Source organism: Leucoraja erinacea, chromosome 1 (genome assembly GCF_028641065.1).
Source record: "Leucoraja erinacea ecotype New England chromosome 1, Leri_hhj_1, whole genome shotgun sequence".
Taxonomy (NCBI): domain Eukaryota; kingdom Metazoa; phylum Chordata; class Chondrichthyes; order Rajiformes; family Rajidae; genus Leucoraja; species Leucoraja erinaceus.
The window spans coordinates 84769174-84790131 of NC_073377.1; the positions used below are offsets into that span (position 1 = coordinate 84769174).

Genomic DNA, 20958 nt, shown 5'->3' on the forward strand with positions numbered 1-20958 from the left:
TTGATGGTACTGGGCCTATATTCGCTTGAATTTAGAAGAATGAGGGGGAACTCATTGAAACGTACAGAATAGTGAAAGGCTTAGATATAGTGGATGTGAGAGGATGTTTCCATTAGTGGGAGCCTCTAGGACTATAGATCATAGCCTCAGAATTAAAGGATGTTCTTTTAGTAAGAAGATGAGGAGACATTTCTTTAGTCAGAGGTTGGTGAATCTGTGGAATTCTTTGCCCCAGAAGGCTGTGGAGGCAAAGTCAGTGGATATATTTAAGGCAGAGATAGATAGATTCTTGATTAATGCGGGTGTCAGAGGTTTGGGGAGAAGGCAGGAGAATGGGGTGAGGAGAGAGAGGTAGACCAGCAATGATTGAATGGCAGAGTAGAATTGATGGGCCGAATGGCCTAAACTGCTATCACTTATGATCTTATGAATTAGTTAATTAGAGACAGCCAACATGGGTTTGTACATGGCAGGTCATATCTTGATCAAGTTTTTTGAAGTGGTAACAAAGGTGGTCAATGATACTAGGGCGGTGGATGTTTTCTGCAGGGACTTGATAACATCCCCCATGGTAGGCTGATCCAGAAGATTAAAATGCCCAGGATTAACAGTGACTTGGTCGTGTGGAAATTGCATGAAAATTGCCTTAATGATAGAAGGCAGAGGGGGTTGGGGTGGATGAACAATATTCCCGTTGGAGGTCTGTGACCATTGAAATTCTGCAGGGATTTGTGCTGGGACCTCTTCTGCTTGTGATATATATGAATGACTTGGATGTAAACATAGACTGGTTAGTTAGTAAGTTGGTAGATTACACCAAGATTGCCAGGGTCAAGGATTGCGAGGAAGGCTGTCAAAGTATACAGTGGGATATAGATCCGCTATAGAAATGGATGGACAAATGACAGATAGAGATAGACCCAAAATGCTGCATTAAGTCAGTGAGTTTGGTTACAGAATGTTGGTTAGGCTACATTTGAAATATTGCATGTAGTTCTGATCACACCATTTACAAGAAGAATGTGGAAGCTTTCAAAAGTGTGCAGAGGAGGTCTACCATAATGATGTCTGGAATATGGGGTATGAACTATAGGGAGAGGTTGAACAGACTTGGATTGTTTTCTCTGGAATGCCAGTTTGCGGGGAGAACTAATGGGAGTATATAACATTATGAGAGACATGGATAGGGTAGACAGTCAGAAAACATTTTCAGAGAATGGAAAAATCAATTCTCTGTGGAATTCTCTGCCTCAGAGGGTGGTGGAGGCTGGTTCTCTGGATGCTTTCAAGAGAGAGCTAGACAGAGCTTTTAAATATAGCGGAGTCAAGGAATATGGGGAGAAGGCAGTAACGGGGTACTGATTGTGGATGATCAGCCATGATCACATTGAATGCTGGCTCGAATGGCTGAATAGCCTACTCCTGCACCTATTTTCTATTGCCTATTGTCTATAAATGCTAAGCTTTAAGGTGAGAGGGGCAAACTTTAAACAAAATGTGTGAGGTGATTTTTTTTTACACAGAGGGTGGTGAGTGCCCGGAATATGTTGCCTGGGGTGGTGGTTGAGGCAACTATGATAGTGGCATTTAAGAGACTTTTGGATAGGCATATAGCTATGCAGGGAATGAAGGAATGTGGATTATGTGCAGGCAGATAAAAGTTGGTCTCGGCATTATGTTCAGCACGGACATTGTGGGCTGAAGGGCCTGTTCCTGTGCTGTACTGTTCTATGCACTATGTTCTATTGTACCACAGTATTTTGACTATCAACACAGATGAGCTGTGCCTTTTTGTTATGATCCTTTTGAAGTGTGTACGTTTTGGTGAAGTACGTGGTCAGATGATCTTCAATGAATTTATGGAAATCTGATTTGTGTCTCCACCTAACAGACAAAAACAAGATTCAAATGTATTTATTTAGTTTGATACTTCAGCAATACAATTCATATGAGTTTCATTGTGTGTAAAGTGGGAAAGGGGTACATAATAAAAGTGTTTTGTATTGTCTGATCTCTGCAAATGAAGTTTTATGAAACTAGTTTCTGATTTTACAAAATATAGTAAAAGTCAATTTAAGATTTACAGTAATAGTGCTTATCCCGTGTTCTATAAAACATTTCAAGATTATAAGAGTAGGTGATTTTATGAGTTAATTTCTTTATCTGTAGCTTTCTAATGAAAGGTGTGCCTTGAAACAGTGGATTTACACACAGCTTGGGTCTGAACTCAAAGGTTGAGTAGTTTAAAGATTGACTGCACTTTGTAGCTCCACCCTCTTAATACGTCATTTGTTTTATCATGGAACAGTACTTCTGACTGACAGCACAGCTACTTTTAATAACCTTGTCATGTGACACTAAACAGTAGCGTTAGTGTAGTAGTAAGTCAGGTGCCTTCAGTTCAATCTCTGTATGGGGCCGGCACCCACACGTGTGCCTTCTGTGGGTGTGTGTGTGCTTGTGTGTGTGCCTGTGTGTGTGAGCGGATTTATTGAGATTTTAAGCCACAAGCTGAATGGAGCTGGACAGGTGCAACCAATACTTTGAGTGGAGTGAAACAGAGGTGAGCAGTAACACGATTCAGTGATCTTTGCAGCAGGAATAAGTAGGAATGATCAGAGAATACTACTTAAAAGTGTGCTCATCTAAACCTCAACTGTCCAGAACTTGTTCTACCAGTAATTGATTGAGGCAATGCCACAGGCAAGTAGACTGATGCTTTTATTATATTTCAAGATGAACTGGCTTTGTTGAACCTTTTTTTGTGACCTCAACTTAAAACTTCTCTAAAGTATTTTAAGCAGGATAGAAATTCCATCATCTGTTTATCTGCCTCCTTCATTTGGAATGCAGTCACATGTCATGTGAGTTTCAATGCTGTGGAAAGTGACACTAACTCCTTTTAATTTAATTCTCATTTCTGAAACAATTGTGTCTAGATCCAGTTATAACCTAAAATCATGCTGTCATTTGGAAATCTGCTGGAAGTGTGCATCAACAATGTGTTTGAGTCAATTAGATATCTTAGCTCAATGTGTGAACAATGTGTTTTGGTTTAACATTTAAATATTGTTACGGTGCTGATAATGTTCCAAATTCAATTATTTTGAGGTTCCCACAGGTTACCTCCCAAATAACTCCCTTCTAACGATAAGATTCACACAATCCACACTAGGAATGTGACTGCTTCAGACTGTATGAATACGCTGCTGCTGGAGGTGTAAAAATAGGTACTAATATATCAAATCTGTATCACCTGCATGGGAACAATTCATGAAAAAAAAGCAGGCAGGTTCACAGCTGTTCTCCAGTGTATGCCTGTCATACGTTTTTAGCTCTGCGAGGGGGTTTTAGGTGTTCACGTTCCACTACAGAAATATTCATTTGGCAGTAAGGTTGCAGCTAACCACGAGACACATTTTTAGAATTAATATTATGTTCCGTGAAGCAGAAGATGTATAATCATTCATGTGCCTTTGTTGTTGCATTCCAACACGTTTGCATGAGTACAAAGTGCATTTTTATTTTTGCATGCTTCTTATATTTATGCTTCGCAACTACACACACTATGTGCATTTTTCACCACTGACATCTTGATGCCCCTGAGGTTCTATTTGTTTATAAGCAGCTGAGTGGTTTGTTCAAATAATGGATTTTGGCCATGGTTTTTTCTTCAGCCCGTTTGCAAACTTGCTTTTCTTCTGTCATGTGTTCGATTTGTGAGTGAACAAGGGAAAGAATGCAGCATTTTATGTGATTCATTAAAAGTATATTTTGTAATCTTGCCGATAACCTATTGCAGCCTTTCTTTTTGAAAGGCAGCAGGTTTTGGGAAAATATCAATCGTATAAGAATGTATCATATGCATATTTGTACCATGTGTATATTTTGAATTTTATAATGGAGATACTGTATAAACTGGTGTTGTGGACAATTATTGTTCTATTGCCCTTGAAATTCATTAGGGGCAAAGGTGAATATGATGTGTAACAGGCAATCTTGTTCAATCTCTGATCTCTGTTATAAAATCTAACCTATTTTATGCAATCTGGAATTTTAGTTTGAAAAGGATCAGACCAGTGGAATGATCACATAATCGTAAATGTTGTAGCCAGACTATGACCCTGGGTTTCCTGATTTATGTTGTGTAGGAGCATCTTGAGCACAAGTGGTTTCTGTGGAACTTCCCATGTTGCGATATATTAAAGTGGTGTTCTAGTGACATTACTTATGAATGGGGAGTAGTGAATTGTGGCCAGCTCTCTGGGTTTTTGATGTCACTGAATTGAGTTCTGCAGTCCTTTCCTGAAGCTGCTATCATTCAGTCGCTTTAACCATCAAATACCATGTTAAACTAGAAACTGAACAATATTCAGGAAATAAAGACATCTTTGTGCCATGCTTGATCGTTAAACATGGGCCAAGCCAAGCTGACTGTGGATAGCAGTTCAGCCCGGTCCGGATCGGGCAGGAGATGAGCCAGTTATTTGTTTTGCCACTGCACTGCGCATTCACTCCAAAAGCGGGACACAACCTTGCAGGGATTCCCCTGTATTAAACTGGGGAACCACCACTTGGATCCCATGCCAGGTCAGCCTTGGCAAAGCTTCTGATGCCTTATTGATTTTAATGGGGATACGAGGTCTGCAGTTTAGGAGACAAACAGGAACATAATTTTAAACAAATTATATTGCTTTAATTAATGCTTTTAGTTATTTCCAAGTTTCTTTGTGGTTTAAATCATTTGCCTGTGGTATCATTTTTACATAACGGTACTTCAATTTTAATAGTTATTAATGGGATCTCAGAGCCATTTAAAAAGCTGACAGCATTGATGGATGGCAAAGCTCCGTGCCCAGCTTGATTCTGGCACAGGTTGTCAGGGGTAATTTGGAGGCTGTTTGCTGCAAAGGGATCACATGGACCACACTGTAGGAGTCAAGGGTGCAGCTGATCAGTGAAATAGGCCCTCCACATGCATCCCAGAAATGCAGAGATGACAAGTGATGACTCCGGCCAGTAGATCCAGTTCAGCACAATTGAGTTCAAGGTTATTTACTGTTAAAGCATTTGGGACCAAGCTATGGTCACTTCAAAAATCTGTGGTGTTAGATTATATGAAGCCTCCATTTTAAGAAAATATTTTATAAAAAAACACAACACAATACTGTTCATCATGCAATGTGAGAGAAGTTTAAACATTTAAGAATCAGTAGCTTAGTACTACTGTCTAGATATGGCAATGAGATACACATGAATAGCTGGACAGCTGTTTTCCTCCCAATTTCCTGAAGTTAATTTCCTAATCTCAGTGAGCATTTAAAAGCTGATTTATATTGTCAATTCACCAAACTGGCAAAACTAAGCAAATGATGGAAGCATTTTGCAATTTAGAAGTTGGTAAAGCAACTATTTGATAATATAAGTGCAATCCTAGTCTCAAACTCGTTGGCCTCTTTACGGTAGCATATACTGATAGTAAACCACTTTAACATAAATTGCTTTTATCAAGTTGGAAGAGATGGCTTGGAAAATTATTGCAACCAAAATAGTGTGGGTAGACATTTTTTCCAAACTTCAGTTATTTTTAAAATCTCCAAAAAAAAATTCCAACAATTTAACAATCATGGTATTGTTACTAATGAAGTTCTAGTGATCTGCACCTAATGTGTTGTTTTGGTGGAAGCATGAGGTCCATCATTCCTTCTGTTCCAATGTATCTTTTTGCTTCTACTTTTATCCTCACCATTATCAATGCACCCTTGAATAACTATATGGGGAGCATTTAAAAATAACTTCGCTTTGAAGCTTGGTTTTCAAATTCAAAGGCAATCACCTGAAAAATATAACAGGAACAAAATCTGAAGGGTAGTAACGCACATTGTTCTTGGACTTCTCTTAACAGTAATCTCCTGGGCACTCTGAACCTGAACATTGTTTGGCAAGGTGCTGAAAATTCTTAGTGGCTACTGTTATAGTGAACTACTTAGGTAATGTTTCTCAGTAAAGTCAAATATCTTAAAGTGTGTTCTGTTTTCTTCACAGTGTGCTGCCTTAGTAGGTGAAGATCAGCCTCTGTGTTCAGATCTCCCTGAACTTGACCTTTCTGAGCTCGATGTGAATGACTTGGACACAGAAAATTTTCTAGGTGGGCTCAAGTGGTACAGTGACCAATCGGAAATTATTTCCAATCAGTATGGCTCTGACTCATCTGATCTCTTTGAGGTAAGACATTCAAATAGCACATATGAAGAATCAAATTTTGGTTGCATCAATTTAACAGAAATTTGCTGAATGCACGTTACATCTGAAGTGAGATAATGCTCAAAAAGCTCGCGAAAGTATGTGCTGTTGACTGAATCAAACATACTCACTGGTCTGGTACAACAGTGTTTATTGAGTAACGGATACAGCACACTACAGCATGTTACATCTACTGTACGGCAGCACTGACTGGCAGCACATGTCGGGTTGAGATAATATGAATAGTGTGGTAGTAGGCGCAGCTTATAATAATAAAGTATTACATTGGTTAGTAAGTAAAGTAACCAATCTACATCTTTCCTTGTAAGAAAAAAAAGTGAGACACATCCAGATAACGTGATATATATGACACTAAAATAACGTGATATATATGAACAAGCACATTGCTAGGTGCTGACTGATTAATACAGTAACCAAAACGCTAATAGTGCATACAGGGAATTACAGATGATTCAAACAAAATCCCCGTTTCTAAGGGGCGGCTTACAAACCCATCTAGTACAGCTCCTCCCTTCAACGGCAAGATTCCCGGGGTCCCATGCGGCGGGAGCACTGTTGACCCGGGGCCAAACATGGCGAGGCAGGCGAGTGGGGCACCGAACGTGGTGGTGAGGAAGCCGGAGACACAACCAATGGTTGGTCTGCAGCTGCAGGTTCAGCAGGTTTCAGCTGGAGTTGTTTCTGTACAGCAAGTGGTGAATGAACCGGTGGTTGCAGCAGTTGTTGAGGCACAGGCAGTACAGCACGGGTCTGTCTGGACTTCATGCGTTGGGCAGGAGACATCAGTGTTGGGTCACAGATGATGTTTCTTCATTTGAGCAGGTCCAGGTAGACATCGGATTTGGCAAGGTGAGAGCACGCCATTAATTGCTTGGCGCTCTGGACAGCCCATTCTGCAGATCCGTTTGACTGTGGGAATTCTGGACTGCTGGTGACATGACGAAAATCCTTTCGTTGAGCAAAGTTTTTGAAACACTGTCTAGTGAACTGACTGCCGTTATCTGACAAGAGGCGTGCAGGGGCACCGTGTACGGCGAAATGGCACGACAGCTTCTGGGTGACTGCATCGGATGTTATGCTTTGGAGCAGGTCGCTTTCGAACCAGCCCGAATACGAGTCAATGAGTACCAGATACTGTTTGCCATGCCACTCGAATATGTCAGTAGCAAGCATGGACCAAGGCAGAGGAGGAACAGGGTGTGAGAGCAGGGGCTGCTTCTGTTGGTGTTGCATCAGGCTGTTGCAGACGGCACAGGCTTGAACTTTCTCGGTCATGCCGGGATGACCAAGATCAAGATCAAGATTCAATTTATTTGTCATTTGGATCCCTTGAGGTCCAAACGAAATGACTTTCTGCAGCCATACATTACAAACAAATAGACCCAAGACACAACATAATTTACATAAACATCCATCACATCGCTGTAATGGAAGGCCAAAAAAACAGGCCATCTCTCCACTGCACTCTCCCCCGATGTCAGAGTCAAAGCCCCCGGCTGGCGATGGCGATTGTCCCGCGGCCATTAAAGCCACGCCGGGTGGTGCAAGGTCGCACACCGGGTTCTTGATGTTGGAGCCCCCCGGCGGGCACTCGCAGAGTCCCACAGCCATTCCAAGCCGCGTGGGGCGGTGCTGTGAGCCCCGCTCCAGGAGCTCTTCGACCCCGCAACTCGGGCGGGAGAAGTCGCCGTTGCGGGAGCCCTGAAAAGCGGTCTCCCTCCAGGGACCCGCGGGCTCCCGGTGCCGCCGTCCGCCAGACCCGCAGTTGCAGCCTCCGAATCTCCGGAGGTCGGGCCGCAGTAGTCCACCACTGTGGTCGGCATCAAAGTATTTGTCCCGTAGAGCAGCTGGGCTGACACCTTTGTGACCCTGCAGTACCAGTTCATCGCAAACCAGGTAGTATGGGCGAATAGGAAGCCGAGCATGATATTGGTTATCCGGCCAGCCACGCCAGATGACTGAGGGCAGTAGTTGTAGAGTTGAATCCGCAGTCGTATGTTCTGCCAGGTTGCTTAGGCATTCTGTAGGTACGTACGACACCATCATTACTGTGAACTGGTTGTTTTCAGACGACAGTTGTTTGCAGGTTGTTCATGGGGCTCTTGATAGCGTGAGAGCCAGATGCATGTCCTTTCCCCTTTTGTAGACTAGGGTAAATTCTAAACTCTGTAGCTGCATTATCATCCATTGTAGGTGAGCAGGAGCGGCATGAATGGATTTGTTCTGAATGGTGACCAACGGTTGGTGATCTGTTTCAACAACCATGGACTTACCAAAACTAAAGTCCTTGAATTTTGTGCAGGCATAAACCATGGTTACTAATTTCTTTTCGATCTTGGTGTATCGCTGTTCAGTCTCCGACACGGTAAGCGAGGGTAGGGGCACTGGACAATTGTAATTTAAGGATTTCCAAAGCCCTCTAGTGTTGTGGGTACCAGGACCATGCAGAGACCTTGTGAATCTGTTGTCATTGGGGGAGAAGATATTTAGCTGAGGTTGGGAATGAATTTCCTCAAGTAGTTAACCATTGTCAGGATTCTCTGCAAATTTGTCATGTCAGTGGGAACTGGCATCTCATTGATGGCAATGTTCTTGGAGGGGTCAGGTCTAAGGTTGTTCTTTGTGAATACGTGTCCGACATAATGGACCTCCTTGATGCAAAATCTGCACTTCAGATGGTTGAGCTTGAGATGGATGTCTTTTGTAGGGTTCAGTATTTTTTTCAAGTTGGCATCACGTTCAGCAACGAGAATAATGTCGACAATGATGGCACAAGGATTGTACGTTGGAATAATTCGCTGGGAGAGTTGATGCCAAAGGGCATCTACAGAAATTTGTAACGGCCAAATGGGTTTCCGAATGTGGTGAGATTGGACAAGTTGCGGTCCAGCGGGATCTGACAGAATTAACTTTTGTCGTCTAGAACAGAAAACACAGAGGCACTGCCTAGCTGGGCAGCAACTTCCTCCACTGTGCGCATAGGGTAGTGCGGGCGTTTGATCACTATGTTCAGGTCTCTGGGGTTGATACAAATTCGTATTTCTTCTTTGTTTTTCTTTGTTGCAATCACCATGGTGGAAACCCAGTCGGATGGGTCAGTAACCATGGCAATGACACCCAGGGACACCATCCGCTGGAGCTCATTGTGTACTCTGTCATGCATAACATGTGGAATGGGGTGTGGTGCTCATACCACAGGTAGGACATTTGCATCGGTGACAATGTTGTATTTGATGGGTAGTTTCCCAAGCTTATCATCAAATAGTTCCTTGTACTCGGAAAGTATCTGCTGGGTGGAGCCCTCGGCAAGAGATATTTGATGGACAGCAGGCCCAAATGTTACCAGTCCTAGGTCCTGGCACACGTTAACGCCAAGCGGAGTTGCAACTTTCCCACGGACAATGAAAATGTCCAGCTTATGAACTTGTGATGCTAGGTGGCAGTTCAGCCCAGCTTCTCCAATTGGGTGCACCTCCCCTCCCCCATTGGCTAACAAAGTGGCTGAAGTGTTTACAATATGTTCAGCATTTTTGATCCGTGTAAATTCGGATAATGACATGACTTTGCATTTGGCTCCGATGTCGATCTTTGCAACAGTCGAAACGCCCTGCTCATTTGATAGATTCTGGGCCAGCAACATTGAGAAGCATAGAGGCACGGTGTTCTGGTGGAACGTTGCGATGAGCAGCACGAATGTAATGGTTGAAATTACGCTCCAAAATCTGCCAACGTTCAGCAAGGTCTGAGTCAAAAATCAGAGGGTCAGGTTTACGGAATGAGCTGGCCATGGCAACACAAGAAGTGGGACAAAATGGGAGAAAACAAAGCACTGGAAATAAATAAAAGCCGATATACTTAAATGCGCAGTGGGTTAACCAGTTCTGACACCATGTTGAGTGAATCAAACAGTGATCACTTATTTGGTACAACAGTATTTATTGAGTAATGGATACAACACACTACAGCATGTTACATCTACTGTATGGCAGCACTGACTGGCAGCATGTCGGGTTGCGATAATATGAATAGTGTGGTAGTAGGCGGAGCTTATAATAATAAAGCATTACAATGGTTAGTAAGTAAAGTAACCAATCTACAGATGCTTAAATGTTTTTTTAAATCAAAGATTTACAACATCTGCACTAAATACCATGCACTGAAATATTCAGCTCAAAACAATGTTCTGTTTTATTTTAATTTGGCATGTGTTGAAAAAGGATTAAGGATATGTACTGTAGGTTTGAGAGCAAAGTGTTTTTTTTTTCAATCAAGAATGAGCCGATTTTATAATCCATGAAGTATGTGTGGTTGTGATTAATGACTCGAGTGGATTAAAAATGATGTTTCAATGCCACTTACTGTTTATTTTGGTTCTAAAATATATTAACTAATTAAAATTAAATTAAACCATGATAGGCAACACAGTGACTCAGGTTCAATCCTGACTTCTGGTGGCATTTGTGTGGAGTTTGCAAGTTTTCCTTGTAACCATGTGGGTTTCCTCTGCTACTCTAGTTTCCTCTATAATCCATAGGTATGGAGGTTATAAGTTTAATTGGCCACTGTAAATTGTCACAATTGTGTAGGAGAGTGTTAGAATTTGTGGGGGATTGATGAGAATGTGGGGATAATAATCTGGCATTATGGTGAATTGGTGCTCCATGTTTGGCATTGTGTTGGTGAGCTGAAGCACCTAATTCCATCCTGTATGATGGAACTATGACTCTCTGGATGAATGTGGCAAATGCTGATCTTACATTTAAAAAAAAAATCAGAATGTATTATGCTTACTGTGATGCAATGAAGCTTTTTTCCAGCCTAGTCTTGCTAGCGAATTTTTCTATTACAAATATATAAAAAATAATGGTCAAGAAAAAAATGTGATTACCAGCAGTTCTCAGTGGGAAAGCCAATGTGCACTCAGTGATGTCTATATCCTGGACTACTACTCATGCATGATCAAGACAAGAAGTCTGGTCTTACTGACAAATTCAGAAGGATCTCATGTTGGACTTCCCGCCAGTGTGTCTGCAGTGCCCAATCTCGTTGGGTTCCCTAGGCATACAGTGAGGAGTCATCACTGGCATTTAGCCCAGGTCAGGTCAGACCTGGTGCAGGATCCAAGATCCCAATAATTTCAAAGTGAATTATAGGGTGGAGATTTGCCATGATAAGGGTAAAATATGTTGCTTCTTAAAAATTCACTTCATTTTAGTTTGACGTTTTGAATTATTTATCAGAGTTTTAATGTTTTAATTTACATCTTTTTTATGTTTACTTTAATTTTAAAGTTATTTATTTTCAAATTTAAATAATCCACTCAGAGCATAAGCTATTGTATACATAAGGTATTATAAGATAAGGGCGGCACAGTGGCACAGCGGTAGAGTTGCTGCGCAAGAGACCCGAGACCCGATCACATGGGTTTTCTTCGGATGCTCTGGTTTCCCTCCACATTCCAAACACATGCAGGTTTCTAATACAATTGGCTTCTGCAAATTATCCCTAGTGTGTAGGATTGAAATAGTGTATGGGTGATCGCTGGTCGGCATGGACTCAGTGGGCCAAAGGGCTTGTTACCATACTGTATCTCTAAACTAAACTAATCTATATATATTGTATTGCTGGTATACTGTCATCCTTAAAGGAACAGCTCCAGAATACTTACAAAAAAAACAGTTTTGCATTGAGCACTAAGACTTGCTCTGAACCATTGGTTCCTATTTGGTTGGATAGTCCTAACATTTCAGATGCTTGACACCATCCTGTGCTGAATGATCTTTGGTCAAGATTTGTCCTCGAGTCTGAGGACAGTGACAAGCTGCTCATGCTCACTACAGACGGAAGTACAGAATCATCTTCTGCACTTCCTCCATTCCCAGATTTGTGATGAGTAGGCCATTCCCTGATATAATTCCATCACAAGGATGAAGTCGTAGCAGCATTGCAAACATGTTGAGAAATGACATTGACAGTCAGCTGACCCATAATACCTGGCCTTGACTGAACAAGACTTGATTTATGAGGCACAAATTGTGGCATGACTGCACATGTCACAAAACTCAGCGGAATAATGAATTTGGTTTCAAGGTGGAGCATTGAACTTTGTTTTTAGTTTAGAGATACAGCGCGGAAACAGGCCATTTGGCCACGCGAGTCCGCACCGATCAGCGATTCCCACACGTTAACAATATCCTACATTAGGGATGATTTTTACAATTATACCAAGCCAATTAACCTACAAACCTGTATATCTTTGGAGAATGGGAGGAAACCAAAGTTCTCGGAGAAAACCAACGTAGGTCATGGGGAGAACGTACAAACTCCACACAGACAAGCACCTGTAGCTGGGAGCCAACCTGGGTCTCTGGTGCTGTAAGGCAGCTACTCTACACCTGTGCCATTGTGCTGCCCTGTGAGGAAGTTGTTATTAATTTCAAGGAAGTACTTCAAGAGGGAGGATAATAAGTCAAAAGGAGTGTATCCATTTTTCAATTGTATTCTCTAATTTATATTTGCTCCTAACGTATAAATTTCACATTTCCACATTGTTTCATCTGATACCTATCCACCCATTACATCAGCTTGTCAACCATGCCAACGTTTCAAGGTTGCAATGTATATCGAGCAGTATTCATTCTGGTCACATCCTTATTCAATAGATGCCATCACATAAAAATTCACTTTACAGCAGGAATTTTACGTGCATAAGGTTCCAGACAAATAAGATTGTCCTGCTCAGTTTGATGAACCAATTTATCAGTGGATGTTCTTTCAATTCCTGTCCTTGGCTACATATTAAACTGTGGCTGCAGTTGAGTAGCTCTAGGTATCCCAGATTGTGCACGTGAACATTTATTTGAATTGTCACTTCCCCTCACTTCAGTAACCCCTGTTGGATATTGTCTGTGCGTGTCAAATGTGCACATATATTGCATCTATATATGTCACACTAGGAAAGGATTATATTTGTATGTGATGCATTCCATGGAAGGGTTGGCTTGTGACATTCGGAATGCAGACTAGACCTTTTTGCCTTGGCTCTGAAAGGCTGCCAGTACCTGTGCACCATTCTCTCAGTATGAGAGATACTAAGAGACAGTATCTTCAATAAGGGACACTGAATCTTGCTGTAGAGTGGCTAACATGACTTTCCAAGGCTTCTGGATATGTGTTTTTAAAGTATAAAGTACATGAATAAGATGTTCCATTACTAACGAATAGTGAACAGGGGCGGCACAGTGGTAGAGCTGCTGCCTTACAGCGCCAGAGACCTGGGTTCAATCCTGACTATGGGTGCTGTCTGTACGGACCTTGTACGTTCTCCCTGTGACCACGTTGGGTTTTATCTGGGTGCTCTGATTTCCTTCCACATTTCAAACACGTGCAGGTTTGTACATTAATTAGCTACTGTAAATTATCCCTGATGTGTAGGATAGAACTAGTGTGCGGGTAATCATTTCTTGGCTTGATGGGCCGAAAGGCCTGTTTCCACGCTGTATCACTAAACTAAACTATAAACGAAACTAAATGCTAGCACAAAGTTTTTAAGGACTAAACAAATAACAGGAGAGGATTCCGTTGGACGCACAAATCATTCCATATATAAAGCATGATACTCTTCTCAGGTACTAAATAATATCAGATTATGGCCTCTATTTTCTTAATGATTTCCAATTAAAATAATACATTCAAAATTAACCATGTATACTGTCAGTCAAGTGCACTGCTGAACATAGATCTGCCTTAGTTATGTCAGTGAGTGTAAAATCTGAATTCCATTGTGAAATGTTACATGATTAAAGAAGGTTGTTGCAAGGTTATTTGTTGCTCGGTAACTTTGGGATGTTAGAATTGATTATAAATTGGTTAAAATCTTTTTCTGGCATACGTTTGTATGAATGTGATTTATAATCTGTACAGTTTGAATGATACGATGGAATGGCATAGTAAGCTGATTTGTTGCATTATTAGTGTCTTATCTGGTAAATATTTGGTTTTGCCTATTGAAGTTTGCTTCCTTACTACCTAGAAACCGATAAATTCAGTTCAAGTTATATGCACAGTGCTTTATGTGGGGGAACATGGAATTAAAGATGTGAAAAATCTCTGTAATATCCAACATTATTGAAATTGGTTAACTTAATGCCACATGCATATTCAAAGTCATCATCAGACTGTGGTAAATCTTATTAAAATTTACCACAGTCTGCCATCACTCTACTAACCAGCACATCCCATTAACGTCAGTAGTGGAGATGCACAATTTGAAAGCCATGCACAGCATTCTTAAAGCAAAGCAAATAGAAGTGTAAATTTTGCATGGTAGATGTTTTATTGCTGACAAAAAAGATTTAGCAATGAAGAAAATCAAAACCAATTTTTCCAAGTAGGCCTTCAGGGGTCTTTTTCCATTCCCTAAAACTGTAAAATTCAAGTTCTCCATATAGAAAGCATACTATTGGTCGTAGGTACTATAAACCACAGCACATTGACACTGCAATATGAATCATATGGTAGCGTACACTGCAGCATGAGTCATATGGCCGAGTAACAAATTGCAGGAGCTGTTCTCTGCTTGAAATAGATTGACAAAGACTGCCACAAATTATTAAGAAAATCAAATCTGCAAAAGCTTTAAAAGATAACTGTATAATTTAAGCTGTAACACAATAGATTATTTCATAAATGTTGTTCCAAAATTATATAGAAAACATGTCTTTAAATTTTTAGAAGTATGTATAATGCTGATTTTTGTTTGGATGCAATCCTTTACTAATATTACATGATGTTAATTGTTCACTTGAAATCAATATGTTTAACCGTGTGAACGCCAAGTGTTTGTTTAATTTTCTCTTTACAGAAATTAACAGTAAAACGGGGGTGTTCCTATTCATTATCAATTATTGTCTATTATTCATTCTCTATTATTATCTTACAATCCTGTTGAAAAGACCAAATGCAGAGGCGGCACGTTGGCGCAGCTTGTCGAGCCGGGTCCAATCCTGAGCTTTTGTGCGACCTATGTGGAGTTTGTACATTCTCTGTGACAATGTGGGTTTCCTCCAGGTGCTCTGCTTTCCTCCTACATCCCAACGATGTGCAGGTTTATAGATTAATTGGCTCCAATGTGTTTGGAATGGAGGAGCAAGTGGAAAAACATAGAACTAGTACGAATAGATGAGGAATGGTCGGCATGGACTCATTGGGCTGAAGGGCCTGTTTCCCTATTTCCATGCACTAAACTAAATTAAATATCATTGGAAAAAATACAATTTTTAAGCTTCTCAACGAATTTATAAACAAATTAATTGCTTTAAGGAATTGCACTATCTTTCGCTCTATTCCGCTTTGCCTCGGTCAACAGGGTGACATTGGGCATGAGCCCAGTGCCTCAGAATAAAATATCATAGCTCCTCTTCCCCAGGACATTGCATGCAATGGAGTAAGTGACCCAGTAACCAAAACAGTACATTTGCATTACATATAAATGACAGTTTTGTTTTCATTGTTTATGAAACAGATTGTGTCCCTGTCATGCCCACTGATCACAAAAATCCTTGAGTAAACCATCAAACGTTGTGTGAACTCACTCCAAAATCACTCAGGCAGGCAACATGGTTTAGAAAAGCAGGCAATTGAGGCAACCTGTTGTTGGAGATCTCCTGAGAACTAAAATCTTTCTCCAGCCCTGGAGAAGTTCCACCAGGTGATCCGCATGTCTACCTTCCGAATCATTCCTCGGTTAATGATAACCACAGGTAGAAAAATCTGTGTGAAATGCTAATTAACATTCAAGAGCAATAAATACCACTAATAGAATTAGTGGTAGGTGAGCACTTTATTTTTCCGGTGGTGCTCCTTGAGGAGAAATTATATTCCAAAAGAACCTCCATGCTGTTTATACCCAGCACCGAAGCAATCTTAGAAGTATTGAGAATGTATGAACAAAACCTTAAAGGTTCATTCAAAAGGCAGTTACAGGTGTGTGAGTCCCCAGGTAAAGGTCATGGCATTGAGTAAGTCCTGGGGTACGTTTTAAATTGAAAGCCACCTCATCCCACGAGCAACCAATTAGACTAAGCTAAGACAGTGTGGTGCAAGAATAAAATCACTGCTCACTGCAGGCACGTTGGCTTCATGTATAAGCAGTTACACATTAATTTGATTCTCCATTATTGACTTTGCATGTGGAATAAATTAGGCAGCAGGTAGCAGAAAACAGGATAGAATTTCTGAACCCCATGAATTGTTATTGGTATTAATTTATTATTGTCATGTGTACTGACATCAGGCAAATAAAAATCCTGCTTCACCAAACTTGTATCATAAAATAGTGCACCACTGTATCAACCAACATTAACATAAAAGGATATGAACCAGACGTTTTCATATTGCTATCTGAATGCACCTTCACCACAGTATAAAATTAGTACTGTTCCAAAAATAATGCTTTGGTTGGAAGGTGTGTTGGGACATCTTGATGTCATGAAAAGGGCTAGGATTTGTGTGTATGCTGATATATTAAGCATGCATTCCTTTTGTACAACATGTTTCTTCAGCTAGCCCCAGGACATTTTGCAGATATATCAATCAATGTAAAATAACCGCCTGCTTGGTAGATGTGGTTGAATCTTAGCTGAACTGATGTAGTGGGGAAAATATGGTGGGATGGTTGAGCTGCCTCATTTCCCTGGACTTTTCTTTCTACTCACTATAAGATTTGGGAGAGTCAATCAAATCATCTTTCAGTCTCATAAAGTTCAGTCATAAAGCCAAACCCGTCCTTTTTCCCTTATAAGACAAGCCATCTATTCCAGATATCAGTCGAGTAAGTACACCACAAATCTGTTTCCAGTGCATTTCACCCTTAAGTAAATAATCCAATACTCTATGCAGTAACCCCGATCTATCCATGCACATAGGTCTCCAGGTGTACAGCAATGCTTTCAATTGGTTGATATTGGTGCTGTGACATATCCTTTCTGAAGTGCACGTTGCATTTCAAAAATACTAAGATCTTGACCAGAAAAATAAGCCTGAACAAGAGAAATAAAGCTTGAGTGAAAAATAGAAATGTAGAACCATAGAAATGAACAGCATGGAAATAGGCTATTCAGATCATCTATCATCTGCTGTATTAATCGCAATGCCCAGCATTAGGTTCTCAGCCCTCTATTCCGTGTCAATTTACGTGCTCATCTAGACACTTCTTATGTGTTGTCATTGAGCCAGCTTCAAGCACTCTCTCAGGCACTGCATCCCAGGCTGCAGATGATCCCTCTCATTTAGAAACATAGAAACGCAAAATAGGTGCAGGAGTAGGCCATTCGGCCCTTCGAGCCTGCACCGCCATTCAATATGATCATGGCTGATCATCCAACCCTCTACCTTCCATACCCCCTGATCCCCTTAGCCACAATTTACGTGCTCATATAGCCAATTACCCTCTGTGGCAGAGAGTTCCACAGATTCACCACTCTCTGTGTGAAAAAAGTTCTTCTCATCTCGATTTTAAAGGATTTCCCCCTTATCTTTAAGCTGTGACCCCTTGTCCTGGACTTCCCCAACATCGGGAACAATCTCCCTGCATCTAGCCTGTCCAACCCCTTAAGAATTTTGTAAGTTTCTATAAGATCCCCTCTCAATCTCCTAAATTCTAGAGAGTATAAACCAAGTCTATCCAGTCTTTCTTCATAAGACAGTCCTGACATCCCAGGAATCAGTCTGGTGAACCGTCTCTGCACTCCCTCTCTGGCAATAATGTCCTTCCTGTGTACGCAATACTCCAGGTGTGGTCTCACCAAGACCCTGTACAACTGCAGTAGAACCTCCCTGCTCCTATACTCAAATCCTTTTGCAATGAAAGCTACATACCTTGCTTTCTTTACTGCCTGCTGCACCTGCATGCCTACCTTCAATGACTGGTGTACCATGGCACCCAGGTCTCGCTGCATCTCCCCCTTTCCCAATCGGCCACCATTTAGATAATAGTCTGCTTTACCGGTTTTGCCACCAAAATGGATAACCTCACATTTATCCAAATTATACTGCATCTGCCAAACATTTGCCCACTCACCCAGCCTATCCAAGTCACTTTTGCAGTCTCCTAGCATCCTCCTCACAGCTAACACTGCCCCCCAGCTTAGTGTCCCCCAGCTTATTTTCTATTCGTAAATTGCTCTCCTAATGCAGTATAAAAACAGCATTTTCCTATACAACACCATATTAATTTACATGTTTATATATTCAAATTTATAGTCCATTATCTTCTCTGTTGTTGAAAATAGAAAACTGAACAAATGCAAGAAACTAATGAACATACATTGCCATAGGCATAACAAAAGAAAACCTCTGGATATTATTTTTTGAAAGTAGCTGAAATGTTATCAGAATGTTATAGTATTAAAGATTCCAGCAAAAGAAGGCACAAAGTGCCTGACACACAGTGGATCAGGCAGCATCTCTGGAGAACAAAGATAGGCGAGATTTTGGTTGGGACCCTTCTTTGGACTGGTTGTAGTTGGGGGAGAAAGCTGGAAGAGAGGTCTGCCGGGCCAAAGCCCCACTAGGGATTAGGATACAGGTGAGGGAGGTTTGATTTGCAAATGGGTGGACAAAGGCCAGAGATGGATAGAAAATAAAAGACTGAGAGATAAGGAGAGAAGAAGTGCAAAATGTGAAGCCCGAGGATGGGATGTAGCTGGAAGTGGAAAGGTTGTTGTAGGTTTGTCACCTAAAATTGGAGAATGCAATGTTCATATAATTGAACCATTGTAAGAAACGCAAGCGGAATATGAGGTATTTCCCTCCAGTTAGCGAGTGGCCTCACTCTGACATTGCAGGTGACCCAGGACAGAAACATCAATATGGAAATGGGAAGGTGAGAAGCATCGTCCTCACTATTTCCTTCTGTCAGGAACCCTTAGGATATAGTATGTTTCAATCAAACCCCCTCTCACTCTCACTAAGCTTCAGAAAATATAAGCCTGGGCAACCTTTCTTCACAAGACAACCTACTGTTTCAGGTATTAGTCCAGTAAATCTACTCTGAACTGCTTCCAACACTTTACCAACTTTAAATAAGAAGCTACATTAGATGTGGCAACATCAATGCCGCATATAAAAACGAGGATTAAATTCCTTACGTTTGTATTCAACTGAGCCACGGAGTGGCTACCTGCTGAATTACAAACACTTGAACAATGCTGTGGCGTTAATTCAACAGTGAAGAAATATTACAACATTGCTAGAATGTTTGCCATGATTTTATTTCAATTTGTGGATAATGATTATTTTGTAATTACTCCAAAAGCAGTTTAACTTAAGCTGTCAGAGTATTGCAGCGAGCAGTTTCAGACTAGTACCTGAATGATACTAAAACAGCCAATAGATTTCAAGTCATATTCAATAAAAGGAAAATAAAACACATAACTGCTTGGATGCACGTTCTATGTAATCCTCTCAAGCTGACTAATCCTTAGTTTTATGTGCGTGTAGTATACACACATTAGTAGAGTCAAAAAAATTAGTTTTGCTGTTTCAGAATAATAATAAATCAACTGGGCATGTTTAAAATGAGTTTGTGCATCAGGCTAGAATGGTAACATGCATAGGCAAAGCCCAAAGCATGAGATTACTCTGCTAATTGTGTTGTCACTCCACATGGCATCACAGGCACACTGACCTGGCTTTGAGGTTTTGTTGTCTCTTTTACATTGATGTACATTTGTGCTGCTATGAAATTTTCAGATACCAGTGGCCTTGGCTTCATGCATATTCCATGTAAAAATAGAATTTAGAAGCATAACATGCCTCATTTATGCAGTTGACTTTGACCTCTGCAATGCTGCATGGAACAATAGTCTCACATGCTAAAGGGTTGCAGAAAGTCTGTCGTAACATCCACAGTAACAGCACAAATCTACTTTTCCAATATCATATGCAAAATCGTACAATTGCCAATCAATTAGCGAGGACAAAATTGTATACCCTCTGGATTTAGCAACAAGCAGAGGGTAACTAAAGAAAAATATGAAAAAGGGGGAAGATAGAATGTGAAAGTAAATTAGCAAGTCATATTAAGCTGAGATGAGGGCACAAAGAATCTGTGCAGGGATATGGATTAGATAATTGAGTGGACAAGAAATTGGTATATCGAACAGAACATGATAAATACAGGGTTATCCACATTGGAAGGAAGAATGAAAAATAATTTTTTAATTAAAAATGATTAATTCCTGGAAAGAATTTATCTATGTAGGCTGATTGAACATTGGGTCCATACTCACTGGAGTTCAGGGAATACATTGATAGAGGCAATACAGGGAATACTTGTGTAGGAACGAACTGCAGATGCTGGTTTAAACCAAAGATAGACACAAATAGGTGGTGTAACTCAGACCCTTCTTCAGACTGGTTAGGGATAAGGGAAACAAGAGATATGGACGATGATGTAGAGAGATAAAGAACAACTAATGAAAGATATTGTGGTGGCACCCGGTGGTTGGGCCACTAGCTACACAAACCCTCAGCAGTCGGTCATGTGACTGGGCAATGGCAGAAAGGAGTTGTCACGGGGTACAGGGGTGTGTCCTGGGATCTCTCTCTCTCTCTCTCTCCTCTCTATCTCACCCTCTCTGTCCTCTCTCTTCCCCTCTCCCTCTCTCCTCTCTCTCTCTCTCTCTCTCTCCC

The 20958-nt window shown here is 41.0% G+C and overlaps 1 protein-coding gene across 3 annotated transcripts in view; it reads left to right on the forward strand.

Moving 5' to 3' along the window:
- The window catches only part of ppargc1a (peroxisome proliferator-activated receptor gamma, coactivator 1 alpha), a 569866-nt gene that overhangs the window by 449484 nt on the left and 99424 nt on the right, over nucleotides 1–20958 (forward strand). The window contains exons 1-2 of one of the 3 annotated variants that reach the window (XM_055638246.1): nucleotides 2316–2703; nucleotides 6046–6225. In XM_055638246.1, coding sequence (XP_055494221.1) covers nucleotides 2695–2703; nucleotides 6046–6225 — 189 coding nt within the window. In that variant the 5' untranslated portion in view covers nucleotides 2316–2694. Of the gene's footprint in view, nucleotides 1–2315; nucleotides 2704–6045; nucleotides 6226–20958 lie in introns of those variants that run through there. The other 2 variants (XM_055638238.1, XM_055638229.1) reach the window with 2 other exon arrangements.